Source organism: Giraffa tippelskirchi, chromosome 7, assembly GCF_054371585.1.
Source record: "Giraffa tippelskirchi isolate mGirTip1 chromosome 7, T2T-mGirTip1v1.2.pri, whole genome shotgun sequence".
Lineage (NCBI taxonomy): Eukaryota > Metazoa > Chordata > Mammalia > Artiodactyla > Giraffidae > Giraffa > Giraffa tippelskirchi.
Genome location: NC_137281.1, coordinates 36951163 through 36971281, shown reverse-complemented (window position 1 = coordinate 36971281; position 20119 = coordinate 36951163). Strand labels below are relative to the sequence as shown.

At 37.5% G+C, this 20119-nt stretch overlaps 1 protein-coding gene across 1 annotated transcript; it reads left to right on the top strand.

Annotated features, from left to right (window-relative positions):
• The first annotated feature begins 107 nt into the window (after nt 1–107).
• On the top strand, nt 108–16511 carry NUDT21 (nudix hydrolase 21). Its single transcript, XM_081510686.1, has 7 exons — nt 108–386; nt 3927–4127; nt 4883–4946; nt 9193–9282; nt 10787–10862; nt 11516–11630; nt 12879–16511. The coding sequence occupies exons 1-7, from the start codon at nt 271–273 to the stop codon at nt 12898–12900; spliced, it is 684 nt and encodes a 227-aa protein (XP_081366812.1). The 5' UTR covers nt 108–270; the 3' UTR covers nt 12901–16511.
• The last annotated feature ends 3608 nt before the right edge of the window (nt 16512–20119 follow it).

Genomic DNA, 20119 nt, shown 5'->3' with positions numbered 1-20119 from the left:
GAGGCGGAACCAGTACCGGATTACCAATGGGAGCTCCAGATATTGAGTCATCCCAGCAGTGATTGGATAGTTGGGGATAGGAAACCGCCTTTCTGCTTCCTGCCGCCAGAGGCTCCGGGTGTATTTCCGGCGTGCGTACGCCGCCTTTGGCGTTCTCTTGTTAATGGCCGCCAGCGGCTGCTGAGGGGGACGCAGATAACCGCTGCTCACACAGGGAAAGTCTCCCTGCCTCCTGTTTTCCGCTCGCTGCTACTGCCAGAGCTCGCCAGCATGTCCGTGGTGCCGCCCAATCGCTCGCAGACCGGCTGGCCCCGGGGAGTCACCCAGTTCGGCAACAAGTACATCCAGCAGACCAAGCCCCTCACCCTGGAGCGCACCATCAACCTGTAAGTGCGGCCTGGTCCTCGCGCGCAGTTCTGTCTGCATCCCCTTGGTCGTGAGCTCCCCTAAAGACTCCAGTCTTCTGGTGCGCCCTCGGCGGCCTCCCCTTCCTTACCCTCCAGCTCCACAGGCTAGAGCCCTACTTGAGAGGGTTTTCCCTTTCATTGTAGGAAAACGCTTTGAACTCATTCTTTCCTCACGTCTGTGGAGATAACCAGCCGCAAAACGTGGTGTTTATCCTTTAACGGCGCGCATATGGCATTTTGTTTGTTTTTATTTGGTGTGAGTGGTATAACGTAGTATCGTTTTTGCCGTTTAGGCTTTGCCTTAATAGCTTTCGAGATCTAGCTATAACGCGCAGGCTTAGTCTTGTCCTCTGTTGCTTTATTGAGTTTCGGCTCCTGAATACATTTTATTCATCTGCTTAGGGTTGTCTGACTTCTCCCATGTTCCGTTACATGTCTTCGCCGCCGCAGCGACAGCATCCGAGCAGCCGGGATGCCCCAGCTTGGGAAGGGGCTGGGGCTTTCATTGTAGATGGGCTTTCAGACCTTGGAGGTGGTAGTTCAGGCTCTAAGCCGTGTCTGACTCTTTGGCGTCCCAGGGACTGCAGACCTCCAGGCTCCTCTGTCCATGGGATTTTCCACGCCATAATACTAGAGTGGGTTGCCATTCCCTTCTCCAGGCGATCTTCCCGACCCAGGGCGATCGAACCCGCGTCTCTTGCCTGGCAGGCGGATTCTTTACCACTGAGCCACCTGGGAAGCCCTTTCAGTCCTTGGAGAGGACCAAAATGTAGCTCCAGAGAACCCATTGTGGGCTGCATTTTACTTTCAACATCTTATTGTTTAAGCGTTTCAAGCCACTGCATTTCGAAACCACTCTCAAAAGTAATCTATGGCAGGGAATTGAAATTTGGGCTATATCTTGCTCAAGAGATTATCAGTATGCTTTTTCTTAAAAAAAAAAATATATATATATATATATATATGTGTGTGTATATATATATGTATCATTTCTGAGAGTTTGAGAGGCACCATGGTGCCGAGCTAATGGAGGAAAATGAGCAGTTTATGTGGTCGGTATACTGATACTGGTGTTTTGGTAGGGCACATTAGGTGTTTCTCTACTTTATCTTCAAATAAATGAAATTTGCTCAAAAGGGATTTGAATTGAAAAGATGGTTTTGTTTTATTTGACAGAACAGGTGATGGAAATTTAGGTAATAAAAATGTTGGGTTTATGAAATCTGGAAGTAGTACATAGTATACAAATAATAGGAATTCCCTAGTGGCTCGGACGGTAAAATCCGCCAGCATTGCGGGAGAACCAGTTTCAATCCCTTGGTTGGGAAGATCCCATGGAGAAGGATATGGCAAACCACTCCATTATTCTTGCCTGGAGAATCCCATGGACAGAGGAGCTTGGCAGGCTACAGTCTATGGGGTCGCAAAGAGTTGGACACGACAAAGTGACTTCACTTAACTTCATACAAGTGGACTTCCCAGCGGTAGAGAATCCACCAGCCAGTGCAGAACAGAGACACCGGTTTGATCCCTGGGTCAGGAAGATCGCCTGGAGGAGGAAATGGCAACCCTTTCAGTATTCTTGTCTTGAAAATCGCATGGACGTAGGAGCCTGTTGGGCTGTGGTCCATGGGGTGGCAAAGAGTTGAATATGATTGAGTGACTGAGCATACACATACAAGTTGATATCTCTAGGTATTACACTAACATAATAGCATTTTAATTTCATGTCACATCTTTAGAAAAATCTTCATAGTATTCCCATGAAATGGAAAACGCTAAATGTTCTTTTAAAAAATGTGAAAGCCCAGCTCCTGTATTACTTTCATTGGTTATTATTGTTAGTACTCACAGTTTTACCTTAATTATTCGATTGTTTTGCATCAAGCCATTATGTCGAACTAACTTGGTGAAAATGTTTCAATTTTTGCTCCATTAAAGTTATGAGTTAACGGATTTGCAGTACTTTTCCCTCTCCTATGTAATCACAGTATTCAGAAAGAATTGTGTTGTGAACTCAGTTCACCTGGTTGAGTAATGGCCTAAATTGAAAATAAGTTCTCTCTCCTCCAGTATATTTTATGAGGAAATATTGCATGAATGCTTAGTTTGTACCAGGCACTGGGATTAATGCTAGGTAGACAGTGGTGAGGAAGTCAGGTGTAGTCCCTGCTTTACAAAGCTCACAGTAGGATGGGAGTACTACAGATGTGTCTGGGCTGGCACTGACTTCACAGCTGAACAGTCTTATATTTCATCTGAATGGCATCTCTTGATGTGAGAGCTGGCTTTACAATAGAGATGTATTAGAGCTGTCTTTAATTCTAATTCAGGTGGTGAGAACTGAATGTTAATGTATACAAAGCTTTTTTTTTTTTTTTTTAATTGCAAGGCACAGAGTGCTATGTAGGGTTGCTGCTACTAATGATGAAGATGTTAGATTTAGCATTGAGTCTACTGAGGAAGGTCTTAAAATCTTTAGAGCACCTTGGAAATAGTTTATTTTAGTTACTTTAGCGCTGCTTCACTTATGCCTGTAATTTGGCTTCTGGGATTACAGTAATTTTTTTTTTTTTTACAGTTTGGCAACCTTGATTTGTTCCCCTTCTAAGAATAGCTTAGTGGATTAGTTATGTAGTTGTTGACTTCTAACACAAGGTGTTTTGGTAGACAAGCTATGTTGGGGACAGGCAAGTGTGGCCAAAGCATTCTTACCCAAAGGTTTATAATTAAAGGCTGCTTTTTGTAAGTCTTATGATCAAAGGGTTACAAGGTAGTACCTGTGAAGAAATACGAGTTTTTAAACTATCTTTAAGGAAAAAATATTTAGTAGGCAAGAAGAAAACTTCAATATGTTATATTTTGAATTATTGATAAAGAAGTAGAGAATGTTTATATTACATCTAGTCAGCAAAAGATTCAAATGAAGAGAAAGGAAGAAAAAAGATACTGAATAGAAGAAATGCAGAAGGCTCAACATCTTAGAAGGGAAAGAAAAGTTCATCTGAAGAAGAAAGGTACCAGAAAAGTCTGACGATAGTTGACTGGGACAAATAGAAAATAACTAACTGGGGACATGATGGAAAGTGGCGGCTCAGTTTGTAGCAAAAGACATCAGCCATTAGCACCCATAATTAATAGAATTTGTGATTAGATTGGTAGAGGAGCCCAAGGGCACATTAGCCAGGTTAACAGTATTAGCATCTAAAATCAGAGGATTGCCAGTTATTCAGATAGCCACTCATCTATGCTTTTAAGAGCTTTAAGGTTATTGTCATCTGTACTTGAGAGTTCAAGTAGGAAGTAGCAGCTTGAGCTAATGAAAGCTCTGGTTTTAGAGTCCAGAGAGCTAGATTCTAATCTCTGCTGTCTTATTAACTAGCTGTTTAACTTTGTTCAAATTCTTTGTCTCTAAGTGCAATATATATACACTTTTTACCAAGGTTTCTTTTATGTGATTGGTGTCTGTCTCAGTAATTTATGGTCTACAGTTCTCAGATGTCTGTCTTTGGATCACAGGTACCCTCTTACCAATTACACTTTTGGTACAAAAGAGCCCCTCTATGAGAAGGACAGCTCTGTTGCAGCCAGATTTCAGCGCATGAGGGAGGAATTTGATAAAATTGGCATGAGGAGGACTGTAGAAGGGGTTTTGATTGTCCATGAGCACCGGCTACCCCATGTGTTACTGCTACAGCTGGGAACAACTTTCTTCAAATTGTAAGTGTCATCGGAAATTAACAACTTTTAATAAGATAGCTGTTTTATGCAGCTTTAAAATACAGCTTTAGCTTTTAGTCATTTGTCTCAACAAACAGCTGTTACTGGAGTCTTTAGGAAGAGAAACTCAAAAGCATTTTTTTTCTCCCGAGTCCAAGTTCAATTTCTAGATGTCTTCGTAGCATTACTGAGAACAATTGATATTATTTCTTGCTTAGTATCAATAGTGTTTCCTATTCTTAAAATGCTTTACATTTTTATAGATGATTGTTTAGTTTTCTCATTTAAGTTTATAAATCTCTCAGTATGTTTAGTCCACAACTATTTGACTAGATTGTACCAGAAAGAGTGTTCTCAAATACTTAGTTTGGAATTCTTAAAAAATTCCACATTCTTCATATCTAGAGGATGTGGGTCCACTGTTCTCTGGGCATTTCTAGACTTCATTATCACTATAACTTCCAGAGAGAAAAAATTGGAATGTACTGGTTTCCAGCAACTATGTGATGTTTATGTTGTGGTACATATTTTGTTTAAGACTAGGGTTTGTGTACTGTGAGTCTGGTGAATGAACATGAATTCAGTTTTCTGGCACATTCTTCCCCCTCCATTTGACATTTGTTTGCTTTAATTGCCTTATGTGACACTGAAATGTGTTAGGAAGCTACTTGATAGCGATAGTAATTATTGTATTTTTCCTGTTAACCAAAATTGTTGATACAAGTTGAAAGCTGAAACTCTTAACCTTTATACAGACCTGGTGGTGAGCTTAATCCGGGAGAAGATGAAGTTGAAGGACTAAAACGCTTAATGACAGAGGTATTTTTCTGTTGAACCACTTTGATGATTTCATTAACGCTCATCTAAATACCGTCAACTTAAATAAATAAATAAATACTGTCAACTTAATGCATCATCAGATTTTTTTATGACTTGAAAAGGATGTTTATTTTAAATATTTAGTTTTCTGTAAATAAAACATAAATCTCAGAATGTTAGTACAATGTTTTTTTCTATAAGTTGAACTTATACTTTGTCAAAAAATTATTTTCCATTGAAATAGTTGATGTAGCAATAATGGTTAATGAAACAACATTTACTGAGTATTGACTGCTAAGCAATGTTCTAAGTGCTTTACATGCAGTAATTCGTTTAAACATCATAACAGCATTAGGAAGTGGGTGCTATTAATCCTGTTTTACTGATAAATTAGGGCACAGAGAGTGCAAGTAGCTTCCTTGAGGTTTTATAGCTAGTGTGTGGTGAAGCTAGAGATTTGAATGCAGGTAATTTTATTCCAGAGTAGGTGTCAGCATTTTGACAGGAGAATTATTCCTGTTACATAGCTATTTTCATATTTGCACATATCTTTTAGGCTTTGCCCAGGTTGTGCTGCTTTTAGAAGCTGTTCTAATGTCTATCTCTAAAGACTTGGGGCCAGATGCATATAGGTGCTGGAGGTTTTTGAGATTGTAGGCGGTTTCATTAATAGTTTTCTTTCTTAGCATGCAACCCCCTTAGTTACAAAACTAATACATATTCTGTGCAAAATCCTTGGCAAATACAGAAAGCAGACAAAACTAAAACCTGTATTTCTTCCACTTTGACTTGTCTTTTTAGTATTTCTGAAATGTATTGTTACTCTTAAATATTGTGCTGTGTTTGAACTTTCATTTGTATACGGTAGATTGAACCTACCTGCTTACCTCAGCTTTTTCTTATAACTCCACCAAAAAACATTAAAGGGGTTTTAGAAAGATAAAAGTCCAGTAGGGTTGATGGAGTGTAAAATGAGACAGTAACAAGGAAAAAGTGTTTGAAAGTAGAAGGCAGATGAGTGAATCATAATTGACTTAGCCAAAACCTCAGCCTCCCAGAAGAGCAGTCAAGGACCCAGCACTCTATAACAGCAGAAAAGCTTAGGAATTGGGGGCGCCTGTGAAAGGGGGGTGTACATGGACTGAAAGTTGAATTGACTGGCAGTCTGCATAGGATTATTGATGTACCTAGATCATGTTCCCTACTTTACATTTAGGCAAAGACTGGCTGCTGATTAATTCTTGGTAGAGATTGAATTGGAAAACACTAAGCAATGAAAAAGTTGAGGAGGTGGCGAGAATAAGTGAAGTTACATCCTGAATAGTGAGACTTCTACCAGGCTGATAGTGTTAACAGCTAGTTTTACGTACCCCAGGCTGAAGATTAGAGAGTGGTTTTTTTTTTTCCTGTAGAAAATGGAGAGTTCCAAAAAATACCTTGATGATAGATAATATTTGGGAATCTTCCCAAAGAACTACGGTAGCCTTGTCACTCATGTATACAGAGTTGTCAATTAAGCAGCTTATTTTACCCTTAATTGTGAGCAGGTAACCAGTATCACCAGGCTTTTGGGGAAAACTTCTAAACAGGAAAGAGCAAAAGAAGCAAAGGAACTTAGCAGAAACAGAAAATTCAGTTATCAGCAGAATTATAATTAATATTATTGATGTGATAAAAGGAGACATTGTATCTGTAGAACAGTGTGCCGTTAGAAAAGACTATATAGCCAACAAAAAAGGACTCATGAATAATTTTTTTAAAAGGTAGAATTAAAAACTGAGTAGTGAGTTAAAAAATTGAGTTGAAATCTACCAGAAAGTAGAACAAAAAGAACATAGGTAAGAGAAAAGGATCACTGTAAACTGTAATAACAACAAAGACCTACTGTATAGCACAGAAAGCTATATTCAGTATCTTTTAATAACCTATAATGGAAAAGAATCTGAAAAAGGATATATATATGTATAACTGAATCATGTTGGTGTACACCTGAAACATTGTTAAGCAACTATAATTCAATTAAAAAATAAAATCTGGAACTGGAAGCGGCGGGGGACTGGGGGGGCGGAAAAAAAATAAAATAAAATAAAATCTAACCTGGATAAATAAAACAGAGGAAAAGGAATTAGCAAAGCAATAATTCAAGAAAGTTTCCCAAACCTAATCATCAGTTTTCAGATTGAAAAGACCTACTGGCCTTCTCTCTAGAAAAAGGGTAAAGAGAAAAATCCTGAAAGATTCAAAAGTTGGGAAGAAGGAATGGGTAGACCTGGGTTAAATACAAAAACATCAAAGTCAGAAATGGCATCAGCATCCCAGAAACAAGACCAGAAGCTAAGTCATCATGGAGCATACCTTCATAAATCTGAAAGTACATAGTTTCCATCTGAGACTTTTTTGTCTGATTAAACTATAAGTCAAGTGAGCAGATAAAGTTATTTCCAGCCCAGCAGAGTTTCTATAAAGGTGATGTCTTTTGTACCTTTTTTTAGGAAGCTAGTGGAGGATATTCACCACCATAATGAAAGAATGAACAAAGAAAGAAGGGACAGGGTTAAGAATATAGAGAGGATCTAATAACACAGGAGAGAGAACAAGGGAAGCCCTAGAACTCCAGCTGTGAATCAGGGCTGAGAGCAACTACAGATTGAAGCAGGATGATAGAAAAATGTCTCTTAGGAAAATAGAATAACATTTGATAGAATAATATTTGAATTGAGAAGAAATGTAAGCTCTTGTGGAGAATGTGGGGAATGAATTAGTGATAGTGAATGAAATGAATATTGTCTCTGACGGAAAGGATAATTGTTCAAGTAGGGATGTGTAATTATAGTTTAACAAATGCTCTGCTGATTCACCAAGTCATATTAAATACTGATTATTGATTTAAATACAATGGGAGCATGGTAGAAGAGAAAGTATGAGTGGGGAATATGGTTTTAAGATCTAAATTCTTGTTCCACAGTAGAGGGTGTTAAATTTTTTTAAAGGTTTTTAAAAATGAAAAGCAATCAAGAAATGGTCTTAAAAGAATGTTAAAAATGTAACTATTAAAAAGTATAGTAGAGAACTTGACAAATACTACCTCAGCCAGGTGATCAAGGTTAATATCAGTGATAAATCATGTTAATGGAATGTACCCCCTTGCAATGATGTGATGAGAATGAAACTTTACCTCTGTGATTTTCCTTCCCTAATTCCCTGAAATCTGAAATCTCAGCCTAATAGAGGGATACTCTATGATACAAAATACCTAACTCCTACTCCTTGAAACTGTGAAGGTTATCAAAAATAAGGAAAGTTTGAGAAACTGTCAGTCTTAGAGAAGCTTGAGGAGAAATGCAAATATAATGTAATATCCTGGGTGGGATTCTGGAACTGAAAAAAAGACATTAGGTAAAAATGAAGGTTATCTAATGAAAATACGGACTTCAGTTAATAAGGTTATCAGTGTTGGTTCCTTGGTTGTGACAAATACGCCGCTATCTTAACATAACACGTTAGTAGTAGGGAAAACTGGCTGTGGGATATTTGGTAAGTCTCTTCCATCTGTAGATGCTCTCAGTGCTGATTCACAGCTGGAGTTCTAGGGCTTCCCTAGTTCTAGGCTTCAGCTTTTCTCTAAACCTAAAACTGAGATAAACAGTTTATTTAAAAACAAGAAGAATGCTTTTAAAAATGGAGGCAGATATCAGGGGGGAAAATGGCTAAGAGTTGAAAGTTCTAGCCAGTGGGAATGGTAAAGTGGGACAGTTAACTGTTCTTTCTCATCATGAACTTTGTAAAACCATTTTTGGCTAATTAAAATGTATAGAGCATAGCTCTGATTAAGTTAAATTTAATCTTATGATATACAGATTTATAGAAATGAAAACTGAATCTTGCATACTTATTTCTGTAGCTTGGTTAGGTGGGTGATTTACAAAAGCTATAGTTGATTCTAGAAAACTGTTGTATGCCGTTGGCTGATATAGGTAATTAATCTTTGGTTTTCATTGCCAAGGCATAGAACAGATGGGTTGGTCCTCCATCATTATGTTGATGCTAGCTTGCCAGTTTTGAACTAATAGTTTATGTCTTGGGCAGAATGACACAGATAAATTATAGAAACGAAATTTATATGGGGGGCATATTAGCTATTCATCTCTATTAAGAGTATTGTGAAAAATACCTTCTTCACTGAAGAAGGCTATTCATTGGTATGTATATTTAGTTGTTTACCAGCTCTATCATTTCTTTTTGACAGATATTGGGTCGTCAAGATGGAGTCCTGCAAGACTGGGTCATCGATGACTGCATTGGCAACTGGTGGAGACCAAATTTTGAACCTCCTCAGGTCAGTGTTCAGTTATATTTGCTGGGCGTTTGGGGAAGTAGGAAGCTGATTTAATTCTAGCCATTTAAAAAGTTCGTAATAGAATTTGACTTGAAATTTCCTTTTTTCTCTTGTTAATTTAAATTAAAAAATAAAAGCCAAACATTTTTTCTTTTAAAGGAAAATTTCAAATATATACAGAAGTAGCGTAGTAAAAGTGACCAAATCCCAATAGCTATCACTCACCCCCACCAATTAGCAGCTCATGGTCATACTTCAGCAATCCTATTCCTTTTGACTACTCCATCCCTGCTGCCCACACTTTTGTTGTTGTGAAGCACGCTCTTCTCACTGGATCTCACTGATGCCAGTGTGCATGGTTTTCATGATCATGTAAGGTACCTCCAAAGCCTGGGGTAGCTAGCTGTCTTGATTCATTATACCCTAGGGATGGCTCTGGTATGGAATTACTGTAGTCAGAGGACTGTTTAGGTCCCATTGGGATGGCACAGTGGGAAATAGGCTTTTCCAGTTAGGTAAGAGTTGGATAGACTCAGCTAAATCCTGGCATCATTGCTTAGCTGTATCATTATGGGAAGGATACTTAGTCTCTTTGCACAAGTTTCTTACAGAAATGGGGGTGCTGATACCTCCTTTTGGCAGCCTCTGTTTTTATCCTCCTTTCCTGTTATGCCTGTTTTAGCACTTTTTTAATTCCCCTGCCCTCAAATACTTCCAAAAGGAAAGTAGGCTTCTCTGAATATATTATAGGGAGATGTAGGAGAGGTTTCATTATGTGTGCACAGGAGAAGAAAAATCTTTATCTTAGACTTTTAGAATTCTCTGTGTAAAATTCTTCTTTCTCAGGTAGCAACCTTCCCTCTGTAATTCTCTTCTTCCTTTACATTCTTCAAAATATTTTCTCCATTTTCAGAAACAATTTGACTTTATTCAGCTGACAGAGACCGCTTATCCAGTGTTCCTGCAGCATTGTCCCATGTGGGGTGTGTGGTGATTGTGGGGGAAAATTTCCTGTCGAGCACCTCATTGTATTTAAACTTTTTATTTAGTAGACATGGTCTGCATCAGGATTCTAGCAAATTTAACTTAGTAATGATACATTTTTAAAAGACAACTTTTATCATAAATATTTATGTCAGACTTCATTGTGTTTAAACTTGTCAATCTATAACTGTTTCTGTGACTGAATCATTTACTGCTTGATATTTTATATTTATTAAAGCATGTGTTTATTAGTTCATCCGTTAGGTACCAGATCTGTTAGGTAAAGAGAAAACTAGAAAGGATTCTTCTTCAGGCAGTTTACACTGTATTGGGGGATAAACACATAAGAAATAGGTGAAGCCATGATGTACATGTTAAAATTCTGTTGGGGTTATAAAGAAGTTGGTCTTCAGGCCTGATACTTGAGCTTAAAGTCTGAAATGGGAGAAGTCGGTCAGTGGAGGCACGGGAGGTGTCAGGGATGTCTTGGCAACTACAAATTATTCTCTTGTTGTTTTAGTATCCATATATTCCTGCACATATTACAAAACCTAAGGAACATAAGAAGTTGTTTTTGGTTCAGCTTCAAGAGAAAGGTAAGTTACTTTGTTTTTGAAGGCAGCCGTCTAAAAACTTCTGTAGTGTAATTTCAAGGATACCTCTATTTGTGTTTTTCCTCAAGTTACTTGAATTTGGGGATTTATCGTAAAACTAAAAACACATACCATTTTTATCCAGAATTACCTAGTTTTTCTTGGATATGCCAGTTATGTTACAGGGGAAGAGTAAATAACTAGAGCCAAAAATATCAGATTATAGTATATTTAATAACTGTTCAGCTGCTGGTATCGATGTTCACATTGTGATAAACTGAAAATTTTAGGAAACAGATGAATTGATTTTTTTATAGTAGAGTCTTTAGCTTTGTTGTGCAGATTAACAACTAATTACTCTGGTTTTTGATACTTTTAAAATGGAATTCAAAATAAATTAGAAGATCAAGGGTCTCCTCCCCTTTCTCCCAGAGCCAGCACTCATAAGGTGCTCTTGGTTGTTAACAGCATGGATTTCTTTTGAGTCCATTTCAAAGCTGTGACTGATCTTTGCTTAAAAGACACAACCAAAATGTGTTAATGAGAATTATTTTTTTCCTCAGAAGTTTCTCAAATGTAAAATTGGTGATTACTAGTGAAGTAGAAGCAGTGATTATATAAGGAAGTATAGAAAATGAATACTGTTTTTGTTTTAGCCTTGTTTGCAGTCCCTAAAAATTACAAGCTGGTAGCTGCACCACTATTTGAACTCTATGACAATGCACCTGGATATGGACCCATCATTTCTAGTCTCCCCCAGCTTTTGAGCAGGTATGGAAAGTTGGGCTTTTTGTGTTTGCTTCGTCTAAACTGCTGGATTGAAAATAATTCAAGCCACTTGAGGAGGGATAGTTCATAAATTGCGGTCTTCAAGGAAACTAAGACAGTAGATGGATCCCTAGGTCTTGTGTAGATTAAGTCAAAGATGACTATGTCCTCAGACCTTAAGTTGCAGCATGACATTCGGGTATTTGTGCATTTGTTCTTTTCCAGATCTGGTATTTTCTGCAGGTAAGTTTGAAATCTTCATTCAAAGAAGAGATGGTAAAATTGTAATCGACAATGTATAATAAATATGATGGGAGTTATGTATATAAAACTGTGGAGAATTGAATCTCTTGTCGTAATGAGTATTCTCATTACTCATTGGGAAATCTATTCGGGTCCAAGTTGGGGCAAGTAAGATTAAGTCCTGAATTTTTACATGGAGTTTGTTTATTTATTTTTTTTAAGGCAGATGGAGTAATGAGAAATGTGTGTTGTTTTGTTTTTTAAATTGACTTGTACTGGTTGAGGTCCTTGTCAGTAACAGATAGGACTCGCAGAATAACAGTGGTTAATAATATGGATTCTATAGTCAGTGTGTGCATTTGAATTCCACCTTCATTGCTTCCTGGTAGTGTGGTCTCTGACAAATTATTATACCTATTTCTTCACCTGTAAAGAGGGATGGTAGACCCAGATTTATAAGGACTAGGTGAAATAACACATAATAAAGTGCTTAGAATAACACCAGGCACCTGGTAAGTGATTAACGAATGTTACTTTAAAAACAATTTCATTTGTGATCTTGGCCTTCTGTGAAAGCGTGTTTAGTGTGAAATTGGTCTTTCTGTTCTGGCACAGAAGTCACATTTCATCTTTTGTTCCTCTGCTTTGGTCTCTTGATGGGTTACACATAGAAGTATGGGATATGAAAAAAGAGTCATGTTATTCATTTATTTAAACACTGTCAGGTAACAGTAATTGTGTTGGGTGGTCAGAATACAGTGAGGTATAAAAATGTTTGCTTCCCTCAAGGAAAGTGGATAATCAAACTTACACTATTAGAATTTTTTAAGACTATAAGTATTCAGCAGCATGAAATGTAAGATGTGACAAGTGGAAGAAAAGGGTGTCTATGTAGAAAATGCCCAAAATATCAAGGGAGAGTGTAAATGTCCAGATAAATTTATCTAAGATAGAAAAAATGTAAATAATATTGTTTTTAATAAAGATATTGTTCTTTTTAAAATTCAGGTTCAATTTTATATACAACTGAGTTGCCGCACAGCAGAGAAGTAAGAGAAGCCGTCTCTGTGAGCACAGCTATACACCGTGTAGGATAAACATCCCTGAAGTTTTTTTGATTTTATCTCTTTCCCAGTCCTGAAATTACCACCTACTTTCTGTTGTCTGAATAGTGAAGTTAATATGAAAAGCTAGATTGTGCTGTAAACAAATGTGATATTGTTTAGTTTACTTTTGGTTCTACACAAATAATTTTTTGTACAACATTAAAGAAAGTGGACTTCTTTCTATTTGTTTTTTTTGTTATTTTGTTTTTTAATTTCACATTAAACTTGTAAAATTCTTACAGGCGAGGATTCCTTTTCCCCAACTAGGCAGGTGAATGTTAAGATATAATGGCAGATTAAGGCCAGTCAAACCTGTGGGACTTTTCGCTCTGATACCATTCTTGGGGGTATACTCCCAAGACCATGTTGTAGATTTTTGTGATGAGGATCGCCTGTTACTTTGGGGACTGCATTTGCTTGATTGACTCCAAGGTGCAACTGCTATACCAATTTTACACTTTTTATGAGTTATATCACAGAAGAACTCCAAGTGTATTACTGATGAGTACATTTTATACCAGCATAGCTAGACCTTATTTCACAAGCAACAGACGTTAACCATACAGGAAACTGTTAAAATTGACTAGGTCTGGGAAGGTCGTGGGAATTGGTATAAAAAGAGGTCCAGGGCTCAATTAAACACCCCCCCCCCATAATGGAAGTATTCATTATCTGTGCTCTTGTGAAATTATGTGTCTTAGTTATTCTTATGGCTGTGGTGAAATGGTGATCTGTGAAGGAAGTTTCTAAAAGTGGGTCTGTTAGGTTTTGAACTTTTGGATTATAAAGTTTGTTATTTCAATTAAAGTGGATTTATAGCCAACGAGATGAAAGTCTGGTTTTAAAAAGTGACATAAAGCCTTTTCAAAAATATTTTGGAATAATCAGAATTAGGTTTTGTCAGCCTAAGAGAAAAATACCAAATTGAAGAATCTTAAAAACACAGTTAAATTAGGATCAAATCTGAGGGAATAAAAAAAAATTCTTAAGGCAAAAGAATTGGCCTTGTTATTGCTTAACAGTATATTGTGTATGCCTTATTACAAATGGTTGATTGTAGGTTTAATGTAAAGGAAGTCTTATAAGATGTAGCTACTAAAATAGATAGCTAGTTATGTTTTTCATAGATAGAAATGAACTTTTGGTTAGTTGTCCATCTTGATGGTACCGATGACAGAGCTATTCTAAATATTGGGTGACGTGAAAGATACATCATATATTCTTCCTATTTAGGCTTGATAAAATCAGACCAAGAGCAACTGAGCAATTTTAAACATTCAACTTTATTTAGGTGAGGTCCTAAGAAAACCTTCACATGGTTGTGAATCTAATAGTGGCTATAACTGTGCCAACTAATAGGTGAGCACCTGTCTCCAGGACCAGAAATGACCAGGGATCTCCCTTGAAAGAGCCCCTGTTTCTGTGGATAGTCCCCCTCCTTCAAGTGTAACAGTTCTCCCGTTCTGCTTCACATTCACATGTTTCTAACTAACTAATTTTACTGTTGAGCTCACTGATGCATCCTACAAGATTGGGGAAGGCAGAGATGGACGTGGCTCGATCTCCAGCCTACCTTCCATAATTGTTTCTGGCCTCCAATTGAAAAGCTACAGTGACCTCTTTCAGGTGTGTTAGCTCATGCCCTTTGGGGAGAGTGAAGAGAGGCAGACTTTTTTGTGGTGTGATTTGAAGTGTTGTCAGTAAGGAGTGTTAGAGTTGAAACGTCATCTGATTCGAGGCCACTCATGTTCTTTTGTAACTCAAGCTTTGACCTAGAAATACTTTCTTGATCATTACTTCCAGTAATATAAGTGCTTGAGTCATCCATACCTTGGGGCTTACGTGAGAAAAATAGTAAGCTGGAGTTACTAACCTTGGAATATAATAGATCTGATTTTGAGTTAAAATTCATAATACAAACACATTTTAAAACTTGTTTTTGAACTTGTTATAGTTGTATCCCAGTGTTCTCTTGTTAGGTTTCCTGATGAAAATAGAACTAGGGAAGTTCAAATTTGATGTAGTCCATTAGAGGGTACAGGGTACTGTTTAATTAACACTTTGATGTGTAAGTTCTTACCATTTCTTCAGAACTAAGTCTTAAAATGTTCATTCCATTTCTTTGCATAATCAATACTGACTAGTTTTAAATGACTTATATGTTTGAATGCCTTGTTTTCCAGGTTTGTTTGTAAATGAAAGCCCTCTTTTGCATTGTATAATTGCAATATATGCCATGTTCTTTTCCCTGAGTAAGTAGTGCATATTCTATATAAAACTACTAAATGGCATTGGAAAGGATTCAATAGATTGAGGGAAAAAAATAAAGTTTTACTCAGATGTTTTAAATCACATTTAGGATTGACATCCCTTTGAAGAAAAGTGAAATTTGTGTTTTTTTCTATGTGATGAAGACTTTTGATTTTTTTATATAAGTGGATGATACTTAAAATAGCATAATGACAATTCTGTGTATGAATCCATATTTTGACAGCAGTTAAAAGATTTTTTTACTTTTTATCGTTGTCTTCCCTTGTAATTATTACAGCATTGTGTGGTGCAGTAATTCCTTTTTTATGTTTAAGGGTTTTGTTGAGTTAGTATTTTATTTGGATCAAACATAACCAAAGTAGCCAGTCTGTTTTCTTACATGTTTAGTCAGAAGTGAGAGGTGGAGTTACTCAGATTCAGCAAACCAGCCAGCTATTCGCTAAAAATTCCCTTAAATAGTGTGACTCTTATGCTTTCAGTTTTTTAATGCCTATTTTTTAAAGTACCTGCTCAGTCACTTGAGACGAAATGCTTGGAGTACCTTTTCCTCCTTGGAGTTCTTCAAACTTGATGTTTTCACTCATAGTGTTTGGAACAGTTTACGCCCCTCACTAAGACCACTTCTGAGAGAGTGAAATTTTGCATGTTGCTTTTGCCAGAAGAGGCTTAGTGGGCTTTGACTGTGATACAAGTCAGCTTTTATAAGTGTAAGGTTTGGCTTCCCATAATTATTTCACATGTTTTACATCACTCATTATTTGGGTTAAACTGGACTCTTTTGAAGCTATTTGCTTTTGTTAAATACATAATGAGAAGCATAATACTGTAATTTGACTTGAGCCATAAAACACACTTTAATATTAGCTTGTATTATATTTATCTAGCTTGTTTTGGGGGAAAAGAAAATGGACTAAAACCTAAGTAAGTCTAAATTAAGCCAGTTAAGATGTAATTTGTATTTTAGTATTGGACTGTATTGTGAGACTAGAGTTAGGTTGGGAAAATGTATCATGTTCTGTTAAGGGAAAGATCAGTGCTTTAAAAACTTAAACTTTGGTTGCTGTGTTCACATCATAGTGTACAAGAATCATTTCTAGTTTGGCTTTGAGAATTACTCTTATGTTAAGTTTATAGAAAAATGTATAAAAGAAACTGAAGTTTTGGTTATATTTTTATAATTGTAAACTTAAAGTTTGATTAAAATGTTCACTGTTCTTTTTTTATTTTATTTTATCGTCATTTCAATAAAAAAATTAAAACAGAATGACTCTGACTTTTGTGTGTGGCTACTAACCACAGTGTGTCATTAGAAATCCTGTGTGATTCTTTTTCAGTGTCGTTGGCCAGGGGCCATTACATTGGGTAAGAGACAACTTGCGTAACAGCAAGGACCTGAAGACCTGGGACATCTCTGTTGCCCTCCTCTCACATTCCTCCATTGTGTGTTGGCAGTGGTCTTAGGCAGATTCAGTTTCCTGCGAGGTGAAAGGGTCATTTTCTGCAATGTGAAAGGACTTGGAACTTGAAGACTGGGATTTACAAGTAGGCATACAGTTTTCTTAACTGTGTTATATCATTGGAGGCCTCAGTTTCCAACGAGTATTGACTTCAGTTTTTTCTTTTAATCAGATTTGCTTGAAGGTCATGATGGTCTGTGACACCATGCTTGCTACTTGTGTAACACTTTGCAATTTAATTCCATCATTGTAATAGTAACTCAGAACTTGAGAATATGTGTAATAAAACCATAGCCTTGAACAAAGGTTGAACAAACCTGATAAAATTATTGTGAAGTTTTTCTGAAAATTTTACTACTTGTATATTTTACAGCAGGCACCATAGAGCTATGAAAAATTATGAAACAAAAGCTAAACGTTGTAATATTCCAATTAACTTAGTTTTTTTCCCTACGAACTTGACTTGGTTAATTTTTCCCCTCTGCTGGATTCGGTAGTGGAACACATTGGTCCAGCTAATGAAAACACCAACAGAATTCTGTGGGCAAACAATGAAGGCTACTGCATTAGATGAGGTTCGTTTCCTAGGCTGTTCAGAACCTTAACACAAAAACTACTCAGCCTTTCTCATGGCAGGGTGAACATCGATTGAGGTCATGGATATAGAAGGATTTTGGATTTAAAAAAATGGACAATAATGTAAGTAATGAATCCTCACAACTCTGGTTTATCTGAAATGCTACATTTCCTTTAAATCAAACCAGAACCCCCATCCCGTAAAGATGGCAGGGAATTCTGTCTCAGTCATTATTGGGAGTAGGGGCCTACCCAAAGTCATAAGAATCCAGGAAGAATAAATGATACTCTGAAATGAAGGTGGAGGTGGGGAGACCTCTAGCTTCCTTCATGGACTCCATGAATATTCGTCCAATTGCCTCCCTGTCACACTTAGGCCTTAGAACCAGGTGATGCAAGTGGCCCCTATGCTTATGGTCCAACCTTCCTAGGCACACTAGTATTCATTCCTCTGAGTCTTGTTGCCTTTCCTGCTCCTGTGATGATGCAGGAAGCAGTACAAAGAACCAAGAGCATTGGTTGACTTTAGAAAGTGGGTTCTAGGAAAAAAAAAAATCCTTGAGGGAAGGATATGCAAAAGCCTGGCTGCCTACTTGGAGTGTGTGAGGACAAAATGTTGGTAGAACAAATACTAATTATTACCCTAGTAAAATGTCTAGACACCAATCTCTAAAATCTTAAAATGCAAATAAAAAATAACCTTATTTAGTTGGGTTAATGTCACATATCGGAGAAGGCAATGGCACCCCACTCCAGTACTCTTGCCTGGAAAATCCCATGGACGGAGGAGCCTGGTAGGCTACAGTCCATGGGGTCGCTAAGAGTCGGACACGACTGAGCGACTTCACTTTCACTTTTCCCTTTCATGCACTGGAGAAAGAAATGGCATCCCACTCCAGTATTCCTGCCTGGAGAATCCTAGGGACGGCAGAGCCTGGTGAGCTGCCGTCTATGGGGTCGCACAGAGTCGGACACGACAAGTGACTTAGCATAGCATAGCATAGCATAGCAATGTCACATATTCTCATATTGACTCCAGAAATTTCAAGCTTCTGAAAGTTTAATATTTAGACTTTATAAAATTTTGTTTAGTCACTAAATCACATCTGATTCTTGTGACCCAATAGACTGTAGCCCGCCAGGCTCCTCTGTGCATGGGATTTCCCAGGCAAGAATACTGGAGTGGGTTGCCATTTCCTTCTCCAGGATATCTGCCTGAGCCAGGGATTGAACCGGCATATCCTGCATTGCAGGCAAATTCTTTTCCACTGAGGCACCAAGGAAGCCATGCTTATTATATAGTCAGAATCAAATGTTAAAAGCTGCTATTAAATACAAAGTCATTCCAGAAAACAGGTTGCCTAAAGTTTTAACACTTAGAAAGTAGTGGTTCTCTCAAAATACAATTCAGAGAATAGCACTTCGAATTCAAGATGGTAGAATATTGTACCTTAATAGCCCATTAAGATGATTTGACAAGTTTGGTGTATGATATTTTGTAACTGTATTGTGACTTGGCGGAGAAGGCAATGAATGGCACCCCACACCAGTACTCTTGCCTGGAAAATCCCATGGACGGAGGAGCCTGGTAGACTACAGTCCATGGGGTCGCTAAGAGTCTGACACGACTGAGCGACTTCACTTTCACTTTTCCCTTTCATGCACTGGAGAAGGAAATGGCAACCCACTCCAGTATTCTTGCCTGGAGAATCCCAGGTGGGCTGCCGTCTATAGGGTCGCACAGAGTCGGACACGACTGAAGCAACTTAGCAGCAGCAGCATTGTGACTTGGATTGAATGTGGATTGTAGGATAGTGTGGTTTAAAATTTATGGGGGCTCAGATAAAGTAGAACATTTCTGTGGAAAATTACAATCCCTTTTTCAAAATGAAATTTTATTTACCAATACAGTTGGAAGTTTAGCATTTTAATCAAATGGCTGCAGATAATCAAAGGGAACTGAAAGTGTAATCATACAGATCTCATATAAAAAAGTGTGTGTGTTTGTGTAGACACTCATCCTCCCTCCCCAGAAAAAGCCAAACTGTTGTGTTCATCACAAGGCCCTTAATAGGATGTTTCTAAATATTGCTAATTGGATAGTAATAACCTTGAGCTGAACCATCTTTTGTTTTCTAACTAATAAACTTTTAGCATTAGAATATTAGGCATGAGTCTTTTGCCTTTGAAAGTTTGTAAGAGTCGACAAATATTTGCTGAACACCTACTCTACATCAGGCACTTGTAAAGGCCTTGGAGATACAACAAGGAATAAGACCCCCCCAAGATAGCACTTTTGTTCCGTAGCTCTTTTTTTTTCTGTCTTTTTTGTTGTTGTTACAGCCTTATCGGGCTATAATTTACGTAATTCACCATATAACTCTACAAATAAAGATTTTTAGTGTATTCAGAGTTCTGCTACAGTCACCAAAATTTTAGAACATTTTCATCACCTCAAAAAGAAATCCATGCTTAGCTTTTATACCTGTTTCCTCATCTCCCTATTGTTCATCAATCATTAACCTAGTTTATGTTTTGGCCTATGCTGGACATTTCATATAAATGGAATCACACTATGTGACCATTTGTGTGTATGCTTATACTTAGCGCATTTTCAAGCTTTGTCCTTGCAGCGTTTCCCTACTTCATTTTCTTGGCTGAATATTATTCCATTTTAAGGGGTTATCCCTTATTTATCTATTATCCCTTGAGTGACATTAGGGTTGTTTCTAACTTTGACTGTTAAGAATAAACGTTGTTATTGACATTTGTGTGGACGTTTTGTGCGGTGGTGTGTTTTCATTTCTCTTGGATATACCACCTAGGAGTGGAATTGCTA

Bases quoted from the DNA above. Each gene is read 5' to 3' on its own strand.
- NUDT21 (XM_081510686.1), top strand. From the start codon at position 271: ATGTCCGTGGTGCCGCCCAATCGCTCGCAGACCGGCTGGCCCCGGGGA. The intron at 387-3,926 runs GTAAGTGCGGCC...TTTGGATCACAG, and splicing joins CTGGAGCGCACCATCAACCT to GTACCCTCTTACCAATTACA. The intron at 11,631-12,878 runs GTATGGAAAGTT...TTTAAAATTCAG, and splicing joins CTCCCCCAGCTTTTGAGCAG to GTTCAATTTTATATACAACT.